At 41.5% G+C, this 21,067-nt stretch overlaps 2 protein-coding genes across 2 annotated transcripts in view; one reads left to right on the top strand and one right to left on the bottom strand.

Moving 5' to 3' along the window:
• The window catches only part of LOC109486991 (antigen WC1.1-like), a 22,216-nt gene extending 15,709 nt beyond the window's left edge, over nt 1-6,507 (top strand). The window contains exons 10-11 of the mRNA XM_019790908.1: nt 2,259-2,475; nt 4,599-6,507. Coding sequence (XP_019646467.1) covers nt 2,259-2,475; nt 4,599-4,935 — 554 coding nt within the window. The 3' untranslated portion in view covers nt 4,936-6,507. The remainder of the gene's footprint in view (nt 1-2,258; nt 2,476-4,598) is intronic.
• Nucleotides 6,508-7,100: 593 nt separating this feature from the next.
• The window catches only part of LOC109487058 (39S ribosomal protein L10, mitochondrial-like), a 45,326-nt gene continuing 31,359 nt past the window's right edge, over nt 7,101-21,067 (bottom strand). The window contains exon 5 of the mRNA XM_019791010.1: nt 7,101-8,762. Coding sequence (XP_019646569.1) covers nt 8,554-8,762 — 209 coding nt within the window. The 3' untranslated portion in view covers nt 7,101-8,553. The remainder of the gene's footprint in view (nt 8,763-21,067) is intronic.

Raw genomic sequence — 21,067 nt, 5'->3', positions numbered from 1 at the left:
ATACCGGGCTGCCGTCAGGATACCGGGCTGACGACAGGATACCGGGCTGCGGACAGGATACTGGGCTGCCGACAGGATACCGGGCTGCCGTCATGATACCGGGCTGCCGTCAGGATACCGGGCTGACGACAGAATACCGGGCTGACGACAGGATACCAGGCTGCCGACAGTATACCGTCAGGATACCGGGCTGCCGTCAGGATACCAGGCTGCTGACAGGATACCGGGCTACCGTCAGGATACCGAGCTGCCGACAGGATACCGGGCTGCCGACAGGATACCGGGCTGCCGACAGGATACCGTCAGGATACCGGGCTGCAGACAGGATACCGGGCTACCGTCAGGATACCGGGCTGCCGACATGATACCAGGCTGCTGACAGGATACCGTCAGGATACTGGGCTACCGTCAGGATACAGGGCTACCGTCAGGATACTGGGCTACCATCAGGATACCGTCAGAATACAGGGCTACCGTCAGGATACCGGGTTGCTGACAGGATACCGGGCTGCCGTCAGGATACCGGGCTGCAGACAGGATACTGGGCTGCCGACAGGATACCGGGCTACCGTCAGGATGCCGTGAGGATACCCGGCTGCGGACAGGATACTGGGATGCCATCAGGATACCGTCAGAATACATGGCTACCGTCAGGATACCGGGTTGCTGACAGGATACCGGGCTGCCGTCAGGATACCGGGCTGCCGACCGGATACTGGGCTGCCATCAGGATACCGGGCTGCCGACAGGATACCGGGCTGCTGACAGGATACCGTCAGGATACCGGGCTACCGTCAGGATTCCGGGCAACGTCAGGATACCGGGCAACGTCAGTATACCGGGCTACCGTCAGGATACTGGGCTGCCGTCAGGATACCGGGCTGCTGTCTGGATACCGGGTTTCTGCCAGGATACTGGGCTGCCGACAGGATACATTCAGGATACCGGGCTGCCGTCAGGATACCGAGCCACTGTCAGGATGCCGGGCTGCCGTCAGAATACCGGGCTACCGTCAGGATACCGGGCTGCCGCCAGGATACAGGGCTGCCGACAGGATACCCGGTTGCCGACAGGATATCGTCAGGATACCGGACTGCAGACAGGATACCGGGCTACCGTCAGGTAACTGGGCTGCCGACAGGATAAAGGGCTACCGTCAGGATACCGGACTGCAGACAGGATACCGGGCTACCGTCAGGATACGGGGCTGCCGACAGGATACCGGGCCACTGTCAGGATGCCGGGCTGCCGTCAGGATACCTGGCTACCGTCAGGATACCGGGCTACCGTCAGGATACCGGGCTACCGTCAGAATACCGGGATGCCGTCAGGATACCGTGATGCCGACAGGATACCGGGCTACCGTCAGATTACCGGGCTGCCGTCAGGATACCGGGATGCCGTCAGGATACCGGGATGCTGTCAGGATACCGTCAGGATACTAGGCTACCGTCAGAATAACAGGCTGCCGTCAGGATACCGGGATGCCGTTAGGATTCCAGGCTACCGTCAGGATACCGGGCTTCCGTCAGGATACCGGGCTGCCGTCAGGATACCGGGCTGCTGTCAGGATACCGTCAGGATACCGGGCTGCTGTCAGGATACCGGGCTGCCGTCAGGATACCGGGCTGCTGTCAGGATACCGGGCTGCTGTCAGGATACCGTCAGGATACCGGGCTGCCGTCAGGATACCGGGCTGCTGTCAGGATATCAGGCTTCTGTTAGGATACTGGGCTGTCGTTAGGATGCCGGGCTTCCGTCAGGATACCGTTAGGACTAATACCAGCAGACTACCGGGCTGCCGTCAGTATACCGGGCTGCCGTCAGAATACCGGGCTGCTGTCCGGATACCGTTAGGATACCGGGCTGCTGTTAAAGTGTGGGGCTGCCTACAGGATACCGGGCTGCCTTTTTCTTGGGACTCGGCTTGGAACTAGGCTGTATAATCATCAAGGTCCATCAACACTCTCTGAATCGTGATGGTGGTAGATTTCGTCTTCCGCCACTCCTGACGTCATCAGGCTTTCTACTTTCGGGAAGTCAGCAAGTGGATTAGTCATCTGATGAAGGTCAACGAATTCGACTGAATTTCTTCATTCCAACTGTCTTACAGGTTAACCCACTTTTTGATGGGCAAAAACAGACAGGACCGGTCTATTCCTATTGATATCCCATTCAAAGCGAATATACATTATGCCGTTGACACACCCACAAAAAAACTATTTTCATATATAGCAATTAACTGTGTTTTGCCACAGGAGGTGGATGGACCGTGATCCAACGGAGACTGGACGGATCGGTCGCCTTTGACCGGACCTGGGAGGAGTACAAGCACGGGTTTGGGAACAAGGATGGAAATTACTGGCTTGGGAACGAGAACATCCACCTCCTTACTTCTAAGAAGGACTATAGTTTGCGTATCGACCTGGAGGATTGGAGTGGAAATAAACGCTACGCGGAATACGACACATTTAGGTTGGTGTTCTCTAGTAAGAATTCTATTAGCAAAGCATCATTGTTAGTAATTCACTTAGTAATTAACATAATCTAGTTTAGTTTATGGTTTTCTAAATTCAAATGACAATATGTTTCGTGTAGAATTTCTCTCCTTTGTCATATTTCATTTCAACATATCCTCATTAGGCAAATGACAAAGTAACTTCCACTTGTCACAAGGTATAGAGTTCACATCATTCACCAATGAGTTACAGAATTTTACATCAATTATGCAAATAAGGTCATCGTTTGCATAATTGCTATCTGTTCTTACATGTATAAAATACTATTATATAAAACAATGTAACTATAGAATTTCCTCCTTAATTATGCAAATTAAGTCATCATTTGCATAATTTGCATTTAATTATGTACAACTCTCTCTCAGCTACCTATACACGAATGTGTATACAAAAATGAAAATACGTTGTTTCTATCTGGACTTACTGGCTTTTAAAGATTTCGCCAGAAAGTCCCCTGCAGTTCCAGAACAAGCTGCTAGGAGGACCAAGCCCACACCACTTATTCATGACAGTAAAAGTTATCTGTCACCAAAAAGTCAAGACCATAGCATGTTCAGGACAAAAGATAATAAAAAAACTGGAAGTTCTGCTGCAGTACCAAGGTCATCTGCCAGGAGGCCCATATTTGACCTTGACGTTTGTCTTCCTAAGACTTACCAGCATACCAAATATCATCACAATCCATAAGTTATGAGGTAATGCTGACTACAAATGTGCGGAAACACAAACACACACACACACACACACACATACACACACACACACAGACACACACATACACACACACACCAAACACAAGACCTACATTTTTCATGGAGGTAATGGAGGTAACTAGCAGCAGATCGTGAATGAATGTGTGGACACAAGTTGGGATACACTGTAGGTGGAACGCTTAGGGTTATTAAATATATGAGTGTACTGCTGTGGGTTGTGTTGTGGGGCCGTTTTGGCGTAAAAGCAGAAGATGAACATTCGGCTCAGAACCGACCGTGCTGGGTTCGAATTCTGCCAATTAGTCAACCCGAATGAATTAAAGGTTTATTCGTCAAAGCACATATAGCATCCATGGGCTGGATTGCGTGTTTGAATACAATGACAGATTAAAAAGCACACTTAAAAGTACATAGTTTACTTGAAAACACTAAACGTAATTCAATTTGTACATACCGACTGGCCTGCAGGTTTTAAAAATCAAATTTCAATGTTCTATGACCATGCGTACTGTTTTACTATCACTGGTACTGATTGTTTAACACGTAATTCATATTTACAGTTGGAATGTTCTGAAATCATTTTGTTCTTATTTTGAGGTTAGATGTCTCTCTCATGGTGTCTCTGTTGGAAATTTCACCTTTAGAAGAAAGAAGCCAGTTCCTTAATGTGGGACACCTCAGCAAGGACTATGCAAACTGTTGGCAGAGTTCAAATCGGCGTTGAGCTAGCTATGTTAGTGAGAGTTCTTGTAGAGCTGAGCTATAGCTAGTGTAAGACCGACCCATGATTATCTTGCATGCCCTTTTCTGGACCCACTCAATAGACTCTGATTCTGCTACAGTCAGTCCGGAGTGCCATACTTGGCAAGCATAGTATTACATTCATACAAGCATAGTACAGGGCGAACAAAGCCGATGTACACTAACACAAGATCACAAGAGTCTACTAGTAGTAATTGTCTACAGAGAGTTCTTAGCATACACAGTCTACTACTACTCCTGCTAACAATCATAGCAACATGTTTCGACTAAGTTGTTCTGTAGAATCACGCCAAGGATTCGTGCAGTGTCGACCACTTCAAGCTGGGTAGGTCCAATTGTAATCCCAAACTTGTGCCCCTGGGAAAGACACTTTACTTTCCTCACCTCACTCAAGTGAAAATGAGACCATGCCAGAATGATCATGATCTTGATCGTGGGCATTAAAGAAAAACAAAACATTTCTTAATTTGTTCATAATTTTTGCTATTGTTTTAATTTTATGAAGATTTACTCATTTGTCGAATGACTGACTCTTCAAGATGTCAAACCTGACCACGCCACACAACCCCACTAATAAGAGATGTAATGTAATGCTCCCATCCAGGGTGGCCGGTGAGTCGGACGCGTACCGGCTGACGGTTTCAGGGTATTCAGGCACAGCGGGAAACTCCGTGACGGCCAACGATGCAGCTACGAACAACGGGCGGATGTTTTACACTAAGGACAGGACCAATGGGGGCAGCGGCACCTGTTCTAGAACAAACGGGAATGGCGGCTGGTGGTATGGGAAATGCGGCTATGTCGGTCTCAACGGCCAATATCTGCCCAACTGTGTGAGTTCCTGTTCATCCTGGATTGGTCTGGTTTGGTACGAGTGGCCGTTCCATAGGGGCCCAAGTTACTCTATGAAGACTTCGTCCGTAAAAATCAGGCCAAAATAATTGCATTCGCTATACTTGATCTGATCACACCCAGTTATCCACAAAATCATCAATCTTACATGTCTGTAACGCTGACAAGTAACACTCTTTATTGTAGTTTCTTGGTCTGTTACAAACTTACACCAGTACAAGTCATTTTGAATGTATCAGTGAGGCAGACATCTGTGTTTAGATAACTGGAGACGTTTTCAGATATAGTCGATATGGAGCAAAATGTTCAATTCGAGTTCTGGATACAAGTGACGATAGTTAAAATTTTTAGCGACTGATCAAAAAAAATGTCGGTGGTTTCTTTGGATGCTGGGAGCGTCTGATTTAGCATATTGATGTATTTTGTGAGGTATTTCTAAATTCTATTGCTGTAGAATGGCAGAAACATGCTAATGGAACTGTAGTAATGTAGTCTTGGATTCCTTATTATAGAAGACTGTGCAAATATATAAACTACCAGCTGTCCAAATATAACCTAGTATATAGTCTTCTGTAGAATAGATTAGCACCCAACTGTTATGGTAACCATAGTTACCCAGAAGTAGAAGTCGACTTACATTGTATCTTCTAAAATTGCTGAGTAATATGATTTCGTACCTTCTGAGCCGATGATTTTTCTTCCAGAAATAATGAATATCCTACTGTAAGTAAATTTCATGTAAGGTTAGTTGATAATTGTGTAATTGTAATGTTGTAATGAAGGGTTTCTTATCAAGGTGTAACGTTATGTACCTTAGCAAAATGGCATGAAATAACAGCACAGGCCTCGAAATTAACTTTTTTTACAATTGTCCCAGAACTGTCCCAAAAATAGATTTCAATTGTCCCGAACTGAGGATGGACTGTCCCAGCCTGCTTTTCAGGAATTAAGTTCATGACAACAATACACAACTCAATTTCAATTTTGTACAACTTGAAGTCCACTTAATAATATTAGACGTACAGTAAATATCATTTTTCCCACTTTAGGAAAATACATGATACATGTAGTATCATGGGCGCAGCACCATCTTCAACACCCCCCTCCCCATGCAACATTTGGAATCCCCGATTGGTCAAATTTAAATGTTTGTCATAGTATTATGGGCTGCCGTCAGCCCGCAGCAGGATGGATGGATCACGTTCCTAAATGACGTGGACAGTCTCAGATGAGAATTTTTCAATTGCCCCAAAATTGTCCCGAAACGTAATTTGAATTGTCCCAAGCTGAAAATTTAGTGTCATTTGACACTGGGACAATGTTAATTTCGAGCCCTGCAGCATGATGGAAGAACCAATATTCAATCCTTATTTTCAAACTTGCCTCTTGTCTCTGCTAATGTTTGGCAGTTGTGTCATGTTGCACTGCTGTACTGAAACTAAAACTGGAATTTTACTACATATATGTTTGGCAGTTGTGTTTTACATCGTACTACTGTAACACATGTACATTTATGTACGTAAACAGCGGTGACTAGAACTATTATCATGGAAAACACTTTAGGTATAAAAACCATTAGTGACTATATATATAAGCCTAGGTTTATGTCATGTTTCCTGTTCCAGTCCAAAATTGTTTAGGGTACATTCGGTAGAAATCCTCTTTTTACCCTCCATGTAATATATAATGGGGGTATTGTTTTTGGTCCGTTTCATGTTTTGGTCTGATATCTGAAGATCGGTGAAAAGGAACTGTATGATATTTGGCAGATTGATGGATGGGGCCTTGGAGATTGTGTAGGTTGACTTTGAGCCCCTGGTGATTGACCTTGGTACTGCAGTTTAATTTTTTTATTCTATTGTTGGCGCGTTATGGACTGTTTGTGCGATATTAAGGTAGCATGTAGTTGTTATTATTATGGTTTAGTAGTTTAAATTTGGGTTTCCTAGCTGTTTGCGTTTGATATTTACAAAATGTTTAACTTTGGTCTTTTTGTGTTGAATGTTTGGAAAATCTGGTGGATGGTTTGGTATAATTTTTGGTATGTGGGTAGTTGTTGAGTCTCTTTGTGTTTTAGAGTGCATTAGCAGGTTGTCGTATATTTGTATTGCTTAATTTAAAAGGATTTCTACATTATCACCCCTATTTTATAGTAGTGTGGTCTGTGTTTGACCACAGTGTATCTATTTTTACCTCCTGTTTGACAGGCTATATATTTCTTTGGTCTGGTCATTGACCTGCCGGCCTTGCTAATGGGGTGGTTTGTTTGTACACAACACCAACCTCGTTCATGGAGGGAAGATGTCTATTGCTTTTTTATTTTAGAATTTGGGTGAAGTTCAACTGACTCTGTTAAACAATGTGAAGCTGAAATGCACCATAATCAGGGCTGTATCCTTTCCACAAACCCATATTTCACCCATATATTCGGTAAAATGGATTGGACAATGCGTGAAATATGATTTCAGAAGATTTGAAATTAGAATGAAAATTTTGTCTCTTGTCAACCCAAAAAAGACTATGAAAAAAGTCTGAAAACTGGAAACACTACATTTTCCTAGGTCCCATCGCATATATACAGTTAGGTACCATACAATGTAATGTCTTACATAATATAGGATGTATTTTTGTTTTTGCTAATGGGTGAAAATAAAGCCTGCACTGCTGGTGTTTCTATAATCTCATTGTTGTGAAAACTTTTTTGTACATGTGTAAACTAAGGCAGAACCTAACCGAGTTTTGTAAACCAGCCCGCCCAGACTTTATAGTCCGGGAGGAGATTCTCAGAAGAGGCCTAGAAAATCAAAAACGTAGCACACCATTTCAAAAATCAGAACATGAACACTTTCCAGCTACTTGCGATATTCCCCAGGTTTGACGTCACTTGGACAGGTAATACTCAAATTATGCTGCTTTATTCTCATTTAATGGCCGGTTTGCTTAATTTGCATAAATTTGCATAAAGAGCCATAGAACCATGATGCCCCACCTGGACCATAGAACGACGTATCTTAAAATGATCAGGGGACATTAAGGTATCATTCTATGGTAGTGGCCAAAGTACAAATGTATATAAGGGGTGTGCTACGACACAACTTTTTTCAAGCTTCTCCTCCTGGACTATTACCACAGATCCTTGACTCAGACAGCAACTGAGCTAGTATAACTAGCGTGAGCAAGTAAGTTAGTGAACTTGTGAACGTGATGTTTGACTGAATGAATAAATCACCGTGTGGCCGCAGTCAGCTTTATTCCATTCGGTACAAGGCAGGACCTCCGCACAGAGAGGCGACCGATGTTACAGGGGAAAGATCTGTCCCCGGTACTGAAAGCCTCCCTAATCATTACACGACACTTTAACCTGAGCACAGGCAGCACCAATGGAAAATGGCCAGAGATAGCAAACAGGTGGCCGACATAGATGGGATTCTTCATCTTAAATAAAACCCTTAAAACTGTAAATAGTGTATGTTACAACTGCTTAACAAAGGCTTTGCACGGCAACATATTAAGGAGTCAAATGTTATCTTCTTGTAACAACTGGATTTACATAATTTGCTCAGCTTATGATATCTTGTGTAACTTGAGGTGAAAGTCGGTTTTAATGAAAGAAATATACATTTCACCAATACAACCTCTACACATAGTCAATCCATCAAATTGAATCAGTGTGGCCTTATAATGAATGATGAGTGATACTAGTGATGCTACTGCGTATGATGGCTGGCTTCTGTAATGGAGATCTGCTGGAGATGACTGGACAGTTGTTGTAGAGGAGACAGTAACAGCTGGCTAGTTTGACCTGCCTCAGCAGACAGGATTGACACCACTTCTCCAAGGCACTGTTCCATGGACGGCAGCTGTGCATAGTGTTCCATGTCTGACTTGGACATCAATAGGCCATCAACAAGTCCTCCTGAATAAGACATAGAACAAAAACATTATACTACTCATTCTATCCAGAACAAAAACATTATACTACTCATTCTATCCAGAACAAAAACATTATACTACTCATTCTATCCAGAACAAAAACATTATACTACTCATTCTATCCAGAACAAAAACATTATACTACTCATTCTATCCAGAACAAAAACATTATACTACTCATTCTATCCAGAACAAAAACATTATACTACTCATTCTATCCAGGTGCAGGGTTTTCTATAGATGGATCATTGGGAGGTACAGTATACCCTTGGCAAACCAACAGTACTGACAATCTACTGTTAAGTACTGGTGTCATCTACTGAACAGTAAAAGATTTACTGAAAACATTTACTAAATATTTACACTTTATGCAAATTCCAAGTAAATAATCAGTAATTGAGTCATGAAGAAACAGTAAATGCCAGGTAACATTTACTGGTGATACAGTAAATATTTACTGGCTGAACAGTAAATGAGTGAGTTGACAAAGCAGTAAATGATGGTCTTGACAGTAGATCCTACAGAGTCAAGCACATGGTTGTTTTTAGAATACAACACTCCAGGAATAGCTCATCTTTTCCTTGCCATACCAACCAAGTAAGACTTTATTAAGTTATCAATTCTTGCTGCATGGTGTCATGGGATAGTATTGAAAGTAGAAACACCATAGTTTGAAGATACTTATTAACCAGGAATGTCTCAATTTGTTTGGCAAAAACTCAGTGAATTGTGGTAATCCCCTTGTAGTAAGTTGTACTCATGGATGGAAATGTTCAGTGCTGTGGGTGAATTCTATATGACCTTAGTTGCCTTGCTCCCCATGCAAGTACCAGGAGTCCTATAGTCTGATAACTATGACATCTCCCTTTCTTCTTACCTTGAAGTTCAAATCTTTCTAACCTTGCCCCCCTCCCCACCTACCCCTGGTATTCTATCTGACCTTGCCCCCCTCCCTACCTACCCCTGGTATTCTATCTGACCTGACCCCCTCCTCACCTACCTTCAGTATTCTCTCTGACCTTGTCACCCTCTCCATCTACCTCGTTTTTTCTAACCTTGCCCCCTTACCTACCTACCTGATGAGTACATGTATAATTAGGCTCCCCTCCCCACCTCTATCTCCTGTCTATGTTGCAGCAAACACTGAGACACTGAGAGCTAAGAACTGTGGGATTGCCCAAAATATATTCAAAACTGCACATTGCAAGGCTGTGATTGGTGAAATATCCCAGTAAATGGCCAGTAGTAGACAGTAAATGGACAGTAATGGTCTAATTGGTCAAAGAAGACATTGGTTAAAATGCCAACAGTAAATAGAGGCATAAGTACTGACCAGTAATGCTTCAGTAAAACAGTAAAAGACGATTTACTGAAGATTTACTGAAATTTTACTGTTAGTAGTTGATCAGTACTTAACAGTAAATTGTCAGTACTGTTGGTTTGCCAAGGGATGCCACGAAGTGAACATACCAGGCTGGTTTGTAATTAAAACAATAGATTTTGAACTTTTAATGAAACAAAATTGCATTGTTACATTGAAAAACTTAAGAACTAGGAAGAAAAGGACTTCAACTGTTAGGGACAAAATATTCATTAAGCATTTTGCAATTAATTTAGAACCCCACAATTTTTTTTTTGGCAAATCAGAAAAAATGGAGCGGGCGATCCGAGAAGCAACAAATTAAATTGGTGTGGCCTAGTGACAAAAAAAGAATTATGATGCAGTGCATGTGCTAATATGCTCAACTTGCCAGTTATCAAATATCATGTACAATTTGTTCAAGGTTTATGATCAAGGACATTCTATACAATATCCTTGGTTTGATCATAACCAATGTTCAAATTGAGTATACATCATTTTGTGTTGCAATTACCACTCTAGTAATAGTATGAACTAGTGAATGAATAATATTAACTTTTAGGTAAATTGCATCTCAAAGATGACAAATCATGGAGACAATTTATAGCATTAGAAAATGAAAATCAGGAAAACTTGAGTATAATTTTTAGATAATGAATCATTATACAAAATCAGTGATTTACCACTAGAATGACAGTTTGCTACCTTGGCTACATGAATTATAACTAATAGATGATTTGCCAAACCTGTTTATGTAACAGTAATTACAACTACCGGCATTATACCTGTATGTCTGCCCCACCCCCCACCCCACTCACATGGCAGGCAGAATGTTATTCAAAGTACGTTGCGAAAATTTCATAGTGTATTCGAAATATTCCGCCCCATTTCTTTCTAACTTTGAATGCGATCAGAGAGAGCTATTTTCAATGCTGTTGGAATGCAGCAGTACATGTAAGATTGCAAATTTTTACATGCTCATTCTCATCTTACATGTATGCCCAGCCTGATTGAGTGGAGTCTGCATGGATACCAGGTTATACTGAATAGTGAATTCTAACTGTAGAGTGTTATAGTATTACTCCTGACTGCATTTAGTGCCTTACCTGGTTCCCAGATAGAAGGGCAGTACAAATATTGCCTGTTCGGTGCATGACAATTTACCTGCATCAAATATGCACTGGTTCATGTACTAGTTTTATAATATAAAAGTGTAGGCATCTGTGGATTTTATTTGCTGCATTTTCACATTGTATTAAGTTCAAAAGAAATAAAGGCAATGGTTTCCAATTTTCAGTGTAATACATAAGGGGTTTTTCTAGAAAAAATTGGCAAGGGAGCGAAGCATTCGAGGGGGGATTTTTTATGAGAGTGACATAGTTTGTAATGCTAGAATATATATTGCTGTATTGTTTTTACATCTTTACTGGAAAAAGGCCATTTAAAAAAAAAGACTAAACGGTGTTCAAGTAGCCACCTAGGGTTCAATTATCTGGGAATTGATATGAGGGAGCTGGCTGGTTACATGAGGGAGCAGCTCCCCTATTCCCCTGTTTAGAAAAACCCCTGATCCATGATTCCTATGTTCTGAGTGACAGTGAGTGGTGCAGGTAAAATGTGTCTGGTGCAGGTAGTTTAGGTTAGAGTAACTTACACATGCAAAGAAAACTACTAGAAGCCCAGCTTAAGTTCCTTGTACATCAGCCTGTGAAGCGGTTCCATTGGGATTCCAAACAGTCCGTCTTGTCCTTCTGGTTCCCCAGTATTGCATGCTGCGACTCTCCATCCTACGCGCTGCCTTTTTCTCCACTTCAGCGTACTAGCAATACAAAAATTGACAGAAACAAATATACATATGCCATATGTATATTTGAAATGCACATAGTAAATACATGCAGGTACGTATATTAAATAAATCAATTTACACATAATGACGATTTCAGTAACTTCAAAACCAACCTAATCAGTTACTGATACATCAGCCTGGTAAATGTCATACATATAATTTATATATTAATAGGTTTTAGATCTTTTTAAAAACATTCACAATGTTTTTTTCTTGCTTTGATCGATGAACTCTTCAATACACATATAGTGAATTGTGTTTGCAATGTATTACTACCAACTGTACTACAGGGTAAAATATCTCGCTTTCCCTTTTTAAATTTGTAGGCTAATAGTATAACTTTGGATAACACCAAGAATCAACACAGTACCAATTTGATGAGGCTAGTTATGGAAGTAAAATGTGCCTGATGGGGGATGATAATGAGTGGTGAGAAAAGGCTTTGATTAATACTAGTATCCTAAAATCTATTTAATTAATGACTGGGGAGTGACAACTCTGTTTAGCACAACAGAAAGAGAATGAACACATGAAATAAAACACAACTCGTGATGCTGTTTTACAACAAAATACAAATATATGATCCATAATGCCAAGGCGGTTGAATATTTAATTTTTTTCAACATAAATTTCTATTTAGATATATGGAAATAGTAAACCTTAATCAAACCAATGCTGTCTTTGTGACATGTATGATCAATGATGTAATGTCCTTCGTAATATGATACCAAGCTCCTTGATAATACTACATGTAGTAACGACAGTGTATATAATTTGATGCTGCTCAACCCCATTCTGGAATTGAATCACCCGGTCGCGCGTACATTTGAATGACGCTTGTTATACTTGGAATAGTTATTTCACTCCATACTTCAGTATGGAGTGAAATACTGTTTTTACTGATGATTCTTCTTCTCCTCCTTCTCCTTCTCCTTCTCCTGCCACTTCTTTAAATTGATTCAACTCCTTCGTTTTTGGGCGAAATTACACAATCGTTTTATTTGCTTTTTAGCGGTCCCCATAGGAAAGTATTGTGGGGGCGTACGCGCGTGACGTAATAAGAAAGGAATTCGGGGGAAGGCCCAAATATGGGCATACAAGCAGGTGTGGTCATGTTTGCAGATGTGGCTGTTGATTGGCTGTTGGCTAATTAATTTATTTACTACCATTTTCTACGTACAATAGGGGGATTACCAGCGCGGCTGGTCAACGCGGTCTCGGCCGTGGGCCATCGGCTGGTCCACGCGGTCTCGGCCGTGGGCCATTACTATTTGATACTCTGATATTGGATACCGATTCGTGTGATTCCTATAAACATTTCACCTAACTACGAACTAGTTGGAAGAATTATAGCTGCATGGATGCCTGTATATGATTTTAACAAACACTGAAAATCTGACGCAAAAACTGGCAGATATTTTGCTCTTCTCTGTTGGAACAACGCAAGCGGGAGGTCAATGACCTGCGCCCCGCGAGTACTGTAAACAACGGTACGTAATGTGTATCGTCGGCGCACGCGCGCGCGCCACGGTATCAACAATTTTCCACAATCTTCACCGACTAGTATTATATATTCTGTTATCGATTTCTGAAGAATCACCAAAATTGTAGAGTGTATCTCCTAGAAAGTCCCTTACTAGTACTTGAAGCGATCGTTACCGCCATGTTGTTCACTTTATATGACATACAATGCGGAGAGTAATGGAAACGCGTCCAGATAGCTCGGTAGGTAACGCGCAGGGCTGCAAGTCCAGACATTGCGAGTTCGAACCCCGGTTCCCCTCAATATTTTTTTACCCTTTTTACAATTTTTAACAATTTTAACATTTTTAACAATTTCAACAATTTTAACCATTTTAACCATTTTAACCATTTTACATTTTAACAATTTCAACATTTAATTTTAACATTTTCGTTTTAATATCCATTGCTTTGCTTTTAACATTCCAAAACTGATTGTTCTTACTCAAGAATTTCAATAACTTCGAATGTTAGTCTTTTGTATTTTTTCAACATACAAACCAAAATCACTTTGATGTTGTCACAAAAGTAACATCTGTGCGCGCATCGGTTTTCGTTCATTTAAAAACTACAAGTACAAAACATCTGGAAACTAAGCAAACATACTCTGTAAATTGATTGCTGTAATTCCCGATTTTTTTCACTGTACCGCAACGCAAGCGGGGTGTCAATGTTCACGGTTTTCACTGTCACCTCTGTATTGTGAACTTATCATAACAGTAAGGAAATAATTCCTGGACTTTCTTTTTCCTGCAACTGTCACCACCGTGAATATATAGTTCCGTGAACATGTCCATTTTTCTCAGGCCGTGAAAATTTTGCTTCCGTTAGTAGTAGTTACAATCTCGTCAAAAGTGTAAAGTAAAGCTGTCGAGATTTAAAGTGCCTGTCCTTGTATCTTTGTAAAAAAAAATGGAGATAATTGCCAAGTGCCATTTTTGTAAATACCTGTCGAGATTCAAACAGCTTGTCCTTGTATAATTGCAGTATGATTTATTTAGAATCTTTCATTTTTGTTTGGGGAAGGGTATGGAGTGAAATTCCTACATTTGCTCCGAAGCAAATGTTGGCCTTTCTAGTTTATATATAAAATGTCTTTGTTTCCAGTATTGGTGGAGTTATCCATGGCTTTCCTTTCTCTCCAGCAATAGGTGTTGCCGTTCATCCAGTACACCTATATAAAATGCAATTGACCTAGTTTTTCCACAAAATATAGGCAGTCAGGCCAGGTAGCACATGTAGACGGCCAGCTTTTCCCGTAAACCCAATAACAAAGATGGCGGTGGACCGGGATCGCCAAGCGCCATTCATTTTTATATCGGGCTAGCGCTAGCGATGGCGACTGTGCGACTGTGGCAGGCCACTTGTGTTGTAAGGGCCTTACAACACAAGTGGCCTGCAACCACAGTCGCCATGGCTAGCGCTAGCCCGATATAAAAATTATTATAGCCACGGAAAGGTAGCTAAACGCTAAAAAATTATTACAACAGCTGTTATGAGGCTATTTATGCCCCATTTACCTTTAAAAGTATTTCAGGTTCAGGTCAATCACGACTATAAAAGAGAAAACACATCCCTGGCGTCAGACGTACCTGTAAAGAATGTCTGGAAATATAGTTCCTTCGGTTCCAGGCGCACGAATGGGGGCCTGCAAGGGGGGGTCCCGACAACGCTCTACGCTAAATTTTGAGAGCCGGCTACGTATTACGCTGAATTCAAGAAGCCCCTCTACGCTCTACGCTAAATTCAAAAGATTCCCAACGCACTATGCACAACTCAATCACCTAGCGACTGCATGTTTTGCGTCAAACCTTTTGATTTATCATATGTAGAGGTGATAGTAACTTCCCTATACATTGAAAGTATAGAATACAACACGGGGTACATGGGGGGGGGGGGTTTCGTGCCCAGTGCTTGAGGGACCAGCGAGCGCCGAAGGCGCGAGGTTCCTCGGGGGGGTCCGGGGGTATGCTCCCCCGGAAAATTTTGAAAATGAAGATTCTGAAATGGTTTTTCCTGCGTTTTTGTGCCCGTTTGCGGCTTGGGATACGCTAAACGTACAATTAATCGATTACGCTTTACGGTTAATTCCGGATAGCTACAACGCATTACGTAGAATTAAAACGGCAAATTACGCTCTACGCTAAATTCGCCAATTACGCTCTACGTTGAATTAGAGGGTCCGTCTACGCTCTACGTAGAATTAAAACGGCCGATTATGCTCTACGCAAAAGGGCTTGCAGGCCCCCACGAATATCCCACTCGAAAATCACACGTTAAGCGCCGAAATGACTCCTTAGCATGGTTCACAGAAAAACTCATAGCGCAGTCAGAATCGGCAAAACCAGGCTAAAATATATGTCGTTGTAATCCTTACAAGTCAGAGAACCTCGGGAAGTTCACTTGAAGATCACACTTGTACGCAAAAACGAGCTTTGTAGCGTCAAAGTTGACTCATTTTCATTTTTCGGCGAGATTTCCGCCATTGGTTTTCCGTCAAAATACGCACCCTATGGGGGTTTCGCGGTATCTGGTTGCATCTGTTTCCGGGTCACGTCCAGGACGTCATCACCCAGCGAAGGGCCGCTGCCAAGCCAAATGCTTCCGGGAAATAATGCTCTCTATATATATTACATGGCTCTTTTGCTTCAACTGAAAGAGCCACTGACATGTCTACACATGTGTAAAATGAATAACGAATCATTCGATAGCCGATAAGTACGATAGCTCGTGGCAGGCTCGTGGCGTGTTTACCACAGTGTATCATTGCAACTACGCGCGGAACACGGACAGTCGGACCGGTCTGACTTTAACCTAAGGACTTCGCAAGATTAAGAGTACAATCTCAGGAGACTTTCTAGCATATCGTAGCTGTTCTCTCCAGCCGACCAAACTCCCTTGGCATGCTATCATCACTATTTGGCCGATTTCTACTCTTTGCAATCGCCTCCCGAAATCATATATATCATACCGTATGATACACGTAAACGTCGGGTCGTCTTTAATTCGGGGTACTACATGTATCAAATTTAATGATACGTGTTACTACCTAGGTTTTCCAAAGTCGGACTGACTTTCAATATAGTAGCCCCGCTATCATATCTACACATGTGTGAGACGGGTACACTAGCAATCATATGATAGCCAATACAAGAGTTACCACTTGGCTCTTAAAAAGCCGTGCCTTAACGTCTAAAGTCATATTGTATCATATAAATCATATATATCATATATATGAAACACGTAAACGTCGGGTCGTCTTTAATTCGGGGTACTACATGTATCAAATTTAATGATGCGTGTTACTACCTAGTAGGTTTTTCAAAGTCGGATCGCGGACTGACTTTCAATATGATAACCCCACTATCATATCTACACATGTGTGAGACATATTGTATCAAATAAATCATATATATCATATATATGAAACACGTAAACGTCGGGTCGTCTTTAAGTCGGGGTACTACATGTATCAAATTTAATGATGCGTGTTACTACCTAGTAGGTTTTTCAAAGTCGGACTGACTTTCAATATAATAACCGCACTATCATATCTACACGTGTGTCCTACGGGTACACTAGCAATCGTTTGATAGCCAATACAAGAGTTACCACTTGGCTCTTAAAAGGCCGTGCCTTAACGTCTAAAGTCACATTGTATCATATTAATCATGTGTATCATATATATGATACACGTAAACGTCGGGTCGTCTTTAATTCGGGGTACTACATGTATCAAATTTAATGATACGTGTTACTACCTAGGTTTTTTCAAAGTTTGACTGACTTTTAATATAATAACCCCACTATCGTATCTCCACATGTGTGAGACGGGTACACTAGCAATCACATGATGATAGCCAATACAAGAGTTACCACTTGGCTCTTAAAAGGCCGTGCCTTAACGTCTAAAGTCATATTGTATCATATTAATCATGTATATCATATATATGATACACGTAAACGTCGGGTCGTCTTTAATTCGGGGTACTACATGTATCAAATTTAATGATGCGTGTTACTACCTAGTAGGTTTTTCAAAGTCGGACTGACTTTCAATATGATAACCCCACTATCATATCTACACGTGTGTCATACGGGTACACTAGCAATCGTTTGATAGCCAATACAAGAGTTACCACTTGGCTCTTAAAAAGCCGTGCCTTAACGTCTAAAGTCATATTGTATCATAAAAATCATATATATCATATATATGATACACGTAAACGTCGGGTCGTCTTTAATTCGGGGTACTACATGTATCAAATTTAATGATGCGTGTTACTACCTAGTAGGTTTTTCAAAGTTGGACTGACTTTTAATGTAATAACCCCACTATCATATCTACACATGTGTGAGACGGGTACACTAGCAATCATATGATAGCCAATACAAGAGTTACCACTTGGCTCTTAAAAGGCCGTGCCTTAACGTCTAAAGTCATATTGCGACTTAGTTAAGTATTGTAAACACGGGTTTATACATTTCGTACATTACACGGTTTCTCATTAATCTTGCAATCTTGTATGCAGCATGCATTATATACATATGTTTTTGCAGATGTTTCACCTTTAGTCAAGAGAAGTTTCACCTATGTCATCGGAATGACACAGCCCTCAGTCGACAGAAGTTTCACCCAATGACACAGCCTTCAGTCAACAGAAGTTTCACCTGTGTCATTGGAGTGACACAGCCTTTTCTGGCAGTTGTTTCACATGTGTAAGCCTTTATGGGTCGGACTGCCTTTAGATTTCTTCTATGCATTCTCTTTTCATCCACCCGGCCCGTACGCATCTCGCCTGGTTCGCGTAAAGGGCACTTCCTTGGCTTGCCCTATCTCTCTCCCTTTGCTTCTATGTCGTGTTTTGCTGCAGAAACAGCAAAGTAAGACTTGGCGTAGTCTTTAGGGCGGCAACGCGTAGGTGCAGCGGCATGACAAGCCCGTAGCCCGGGACATGGCAAAAGCGCCTTTTTTTTCGTGACGCACCCGCCTTCTTGGAAGTGGTGGGAAGGAGGCGGGTACTGGGCTTGTTCAGAATGATTGGCTAGGTGTATTTGAGTTTGACAACCTTTCTCTGTCCACAAGAGATACGGTCTTCGAATTCCTCCTAGATCGTGAACAGCTTCTCCCCTCCAAGCCATAATATCTAGTTTCTGTGTCACTCACGACTATCCTCTAACGTACATTCCGGTTTTGACAAAGAGAATGTGCACAGAACACACTCCTCCAACAAAATCATTGACTCACTGAGTGAATAACTGTTTCCGACACGACAAAAGCGTCAGAGAAATTAAAAATATGCACACTTGTGTACTTTGTCCGTAAACAGGTAGGTGGCGCTTTCGCCAGGTATATGATATCACTCTTTTGCCGTCTGTCACCGGTGAGTGCGTTGACGTACGACGCCCAAACTTTCAGAGATGGTGGAGAAGGTCATATTCTTTTCTTTGATAGATTATTTTATTAATACATTATATACAGGACGTGATTGACTTTGACAAAGTGTAATTCATAACATTTATATACACAATAATTGATGCAGATACTATATGGGTTTGACACCTAGCATTTCAGACAATATGCTTTTGTATAAGCATATGTATATAATGCATGCAGACAATATGCTTTTGTATAAGCATATGTATATAATGCATGCATACAAGATTTATTTAAGTTGCAAGATTAATGAGAAACCGTGTAATGTACGAAATGTATAAACCCGTGTATACAATACTTTACTAAGTCGCAATATGACTTTAGACTTATATGATACAATATGACTTTAGACGTTGAAAAACCTACTAGGTAGTAACACGTATCATAAAATATGATACATAAAGTACCCGTGTTAAAGACGACCAGACGTTTACGTGCTTCATACATATGATACACATGATTAATATGATACAATGTGACTTTAGACGTTAAGGCACGGCCTTTTAAGAGCCAAGTGGTAACTCTTGTATTGGCTATCAATATACTTGTTTCGTCCGTCCTGTGTTGGAATATGCCGCGCCCCTATGGCATCCTGGTCTGACCACAGCACAGAGAAAGAAGTTTGAAAACATACAAAGAAGAGCCACCAGAATCATCCTTGGTAAGGAGTTCACGAGTTACAAGTCAGCACTAGAGGTGTTACAGCTGCAGACACTCGAAGATCGTAGAATAGCCCTATGCAGACGGTTTGCGAACAATATACAAGCCTCTACACTCTACCAGCACTGGCTGCCCCAAACCAGGGGTAGGGTCAGTGGGAGGATAACGAGACAACAAACAAAACTTGATCAATTGCCAGCGCGCACCGAACGATATAAAAGAAGCACACTACCATACCTTGTCCACATTTTAAACAATCCCGTATAGTCTGTTAGCCGTATGATATAAGTTAAGTGATACACGTAATCCACTTTTTTGAGACACGTTTTTAAGTTCAAGATTTTACCTAATATTATATGATTGTCAAACGCCCTAAATCATATAATTCAGCCTTAAAGGCTGTGAAGTGGTGGCGTTGTGTGCAATGTTGTGTTTGAGTATATATGAAATATGAAATAAACCAATGATATCAAACGATTGCTAGTGTACCCGTCTGACACACGTGTAGATATCATTGATAATGGGGTTATAATATTGAAAGTCAGTCCGACTTTGAAAAACCTACTAGGTAGTAACACGTATCATAAAATATGATACATAAAGTACCCGTGTTAAATACGACCAGACGTTTACGTGTATCATATATATGATACACATGATTAATATGATACAATATGACTTTAGACGTTAAGGCACGGCTAGCGCTTTTTCAGAGCCAAGTGGTAACTCTTGTATTGGCTATCAAACGATTGCTAGTGTACCCGTCTGACACACGTGTAGATATGATAGTGGGGTTATAATATTGAAAGTCAGTCCGACTTTGAAAAACCTACTAGGTAGTAACACGGATCATTAAATTTGATACATGTAGTACCCCGAATTAAAGACGACCCGACGTTTACGTGTATCATATATATGATACACATGATTAATATGATACAATGTGACTTTAGACGTTAAGGCACGGCCTTTTCAGAGCCAAGTGGTAACTCTTGTATTGGCTATCAAACGATTGCTAGTGTACCCGTCTCACACATGTGGAGATATGATAGTGGGGCTACTATATTGAAAGTCAGTCCGACTTTGGAAAACCTAGGTAGTTACATACACGCTTCATTGAAATGATACATAAAGTACTCCGAGACCGCCCGACGTTTACGTGTATCATTTATATGATAGACGCGGATGGCAGACCTTAATCGCCTTTGCGAGAAAGAGTACTCGCCAAAAGGTAAAGGGTTTTTTTTCGTAAGAAGTTGTGAAACCTTAACGGCTTTGCAAAGGTCACCTTTCTAGTTTATGATTATTTTATACTTATGTATAACGACTATTACCCAAACGCGGTCCGCCTTTTTACCAGTATCATTGCTATGCACATGCTATTGCTATACCAATGATACACACCGAAGGAGAATTAACCCTACCTAGACCGGGCTTTTTTTGACATGGGGGGACCGGGGGGGG

Source organism: Branchiostoma belcheri, unplaced genomic scaffold, assembly GCF_001625305.1.
Source record: "Branchiostoma belcheri isolate BF01 breed outbred unplaced genomic scaffold, Haploidv18h27 scaffold85, whole genome shotgun sequence".
Classification (NCBI taxonomy): domain Eukaryota; kingdom Metazoa; phylum Chordata; class Leptocardii; order Amphioxiformes; family Branchiostomatidae; genus Branchiostoma; species Branchiostoma belcheri.
The sequence above is the reverse complement of the archived record's forward strand: the minus strand, read 5'-3'. Positions and strand labels throughout refer to the sequence as shown.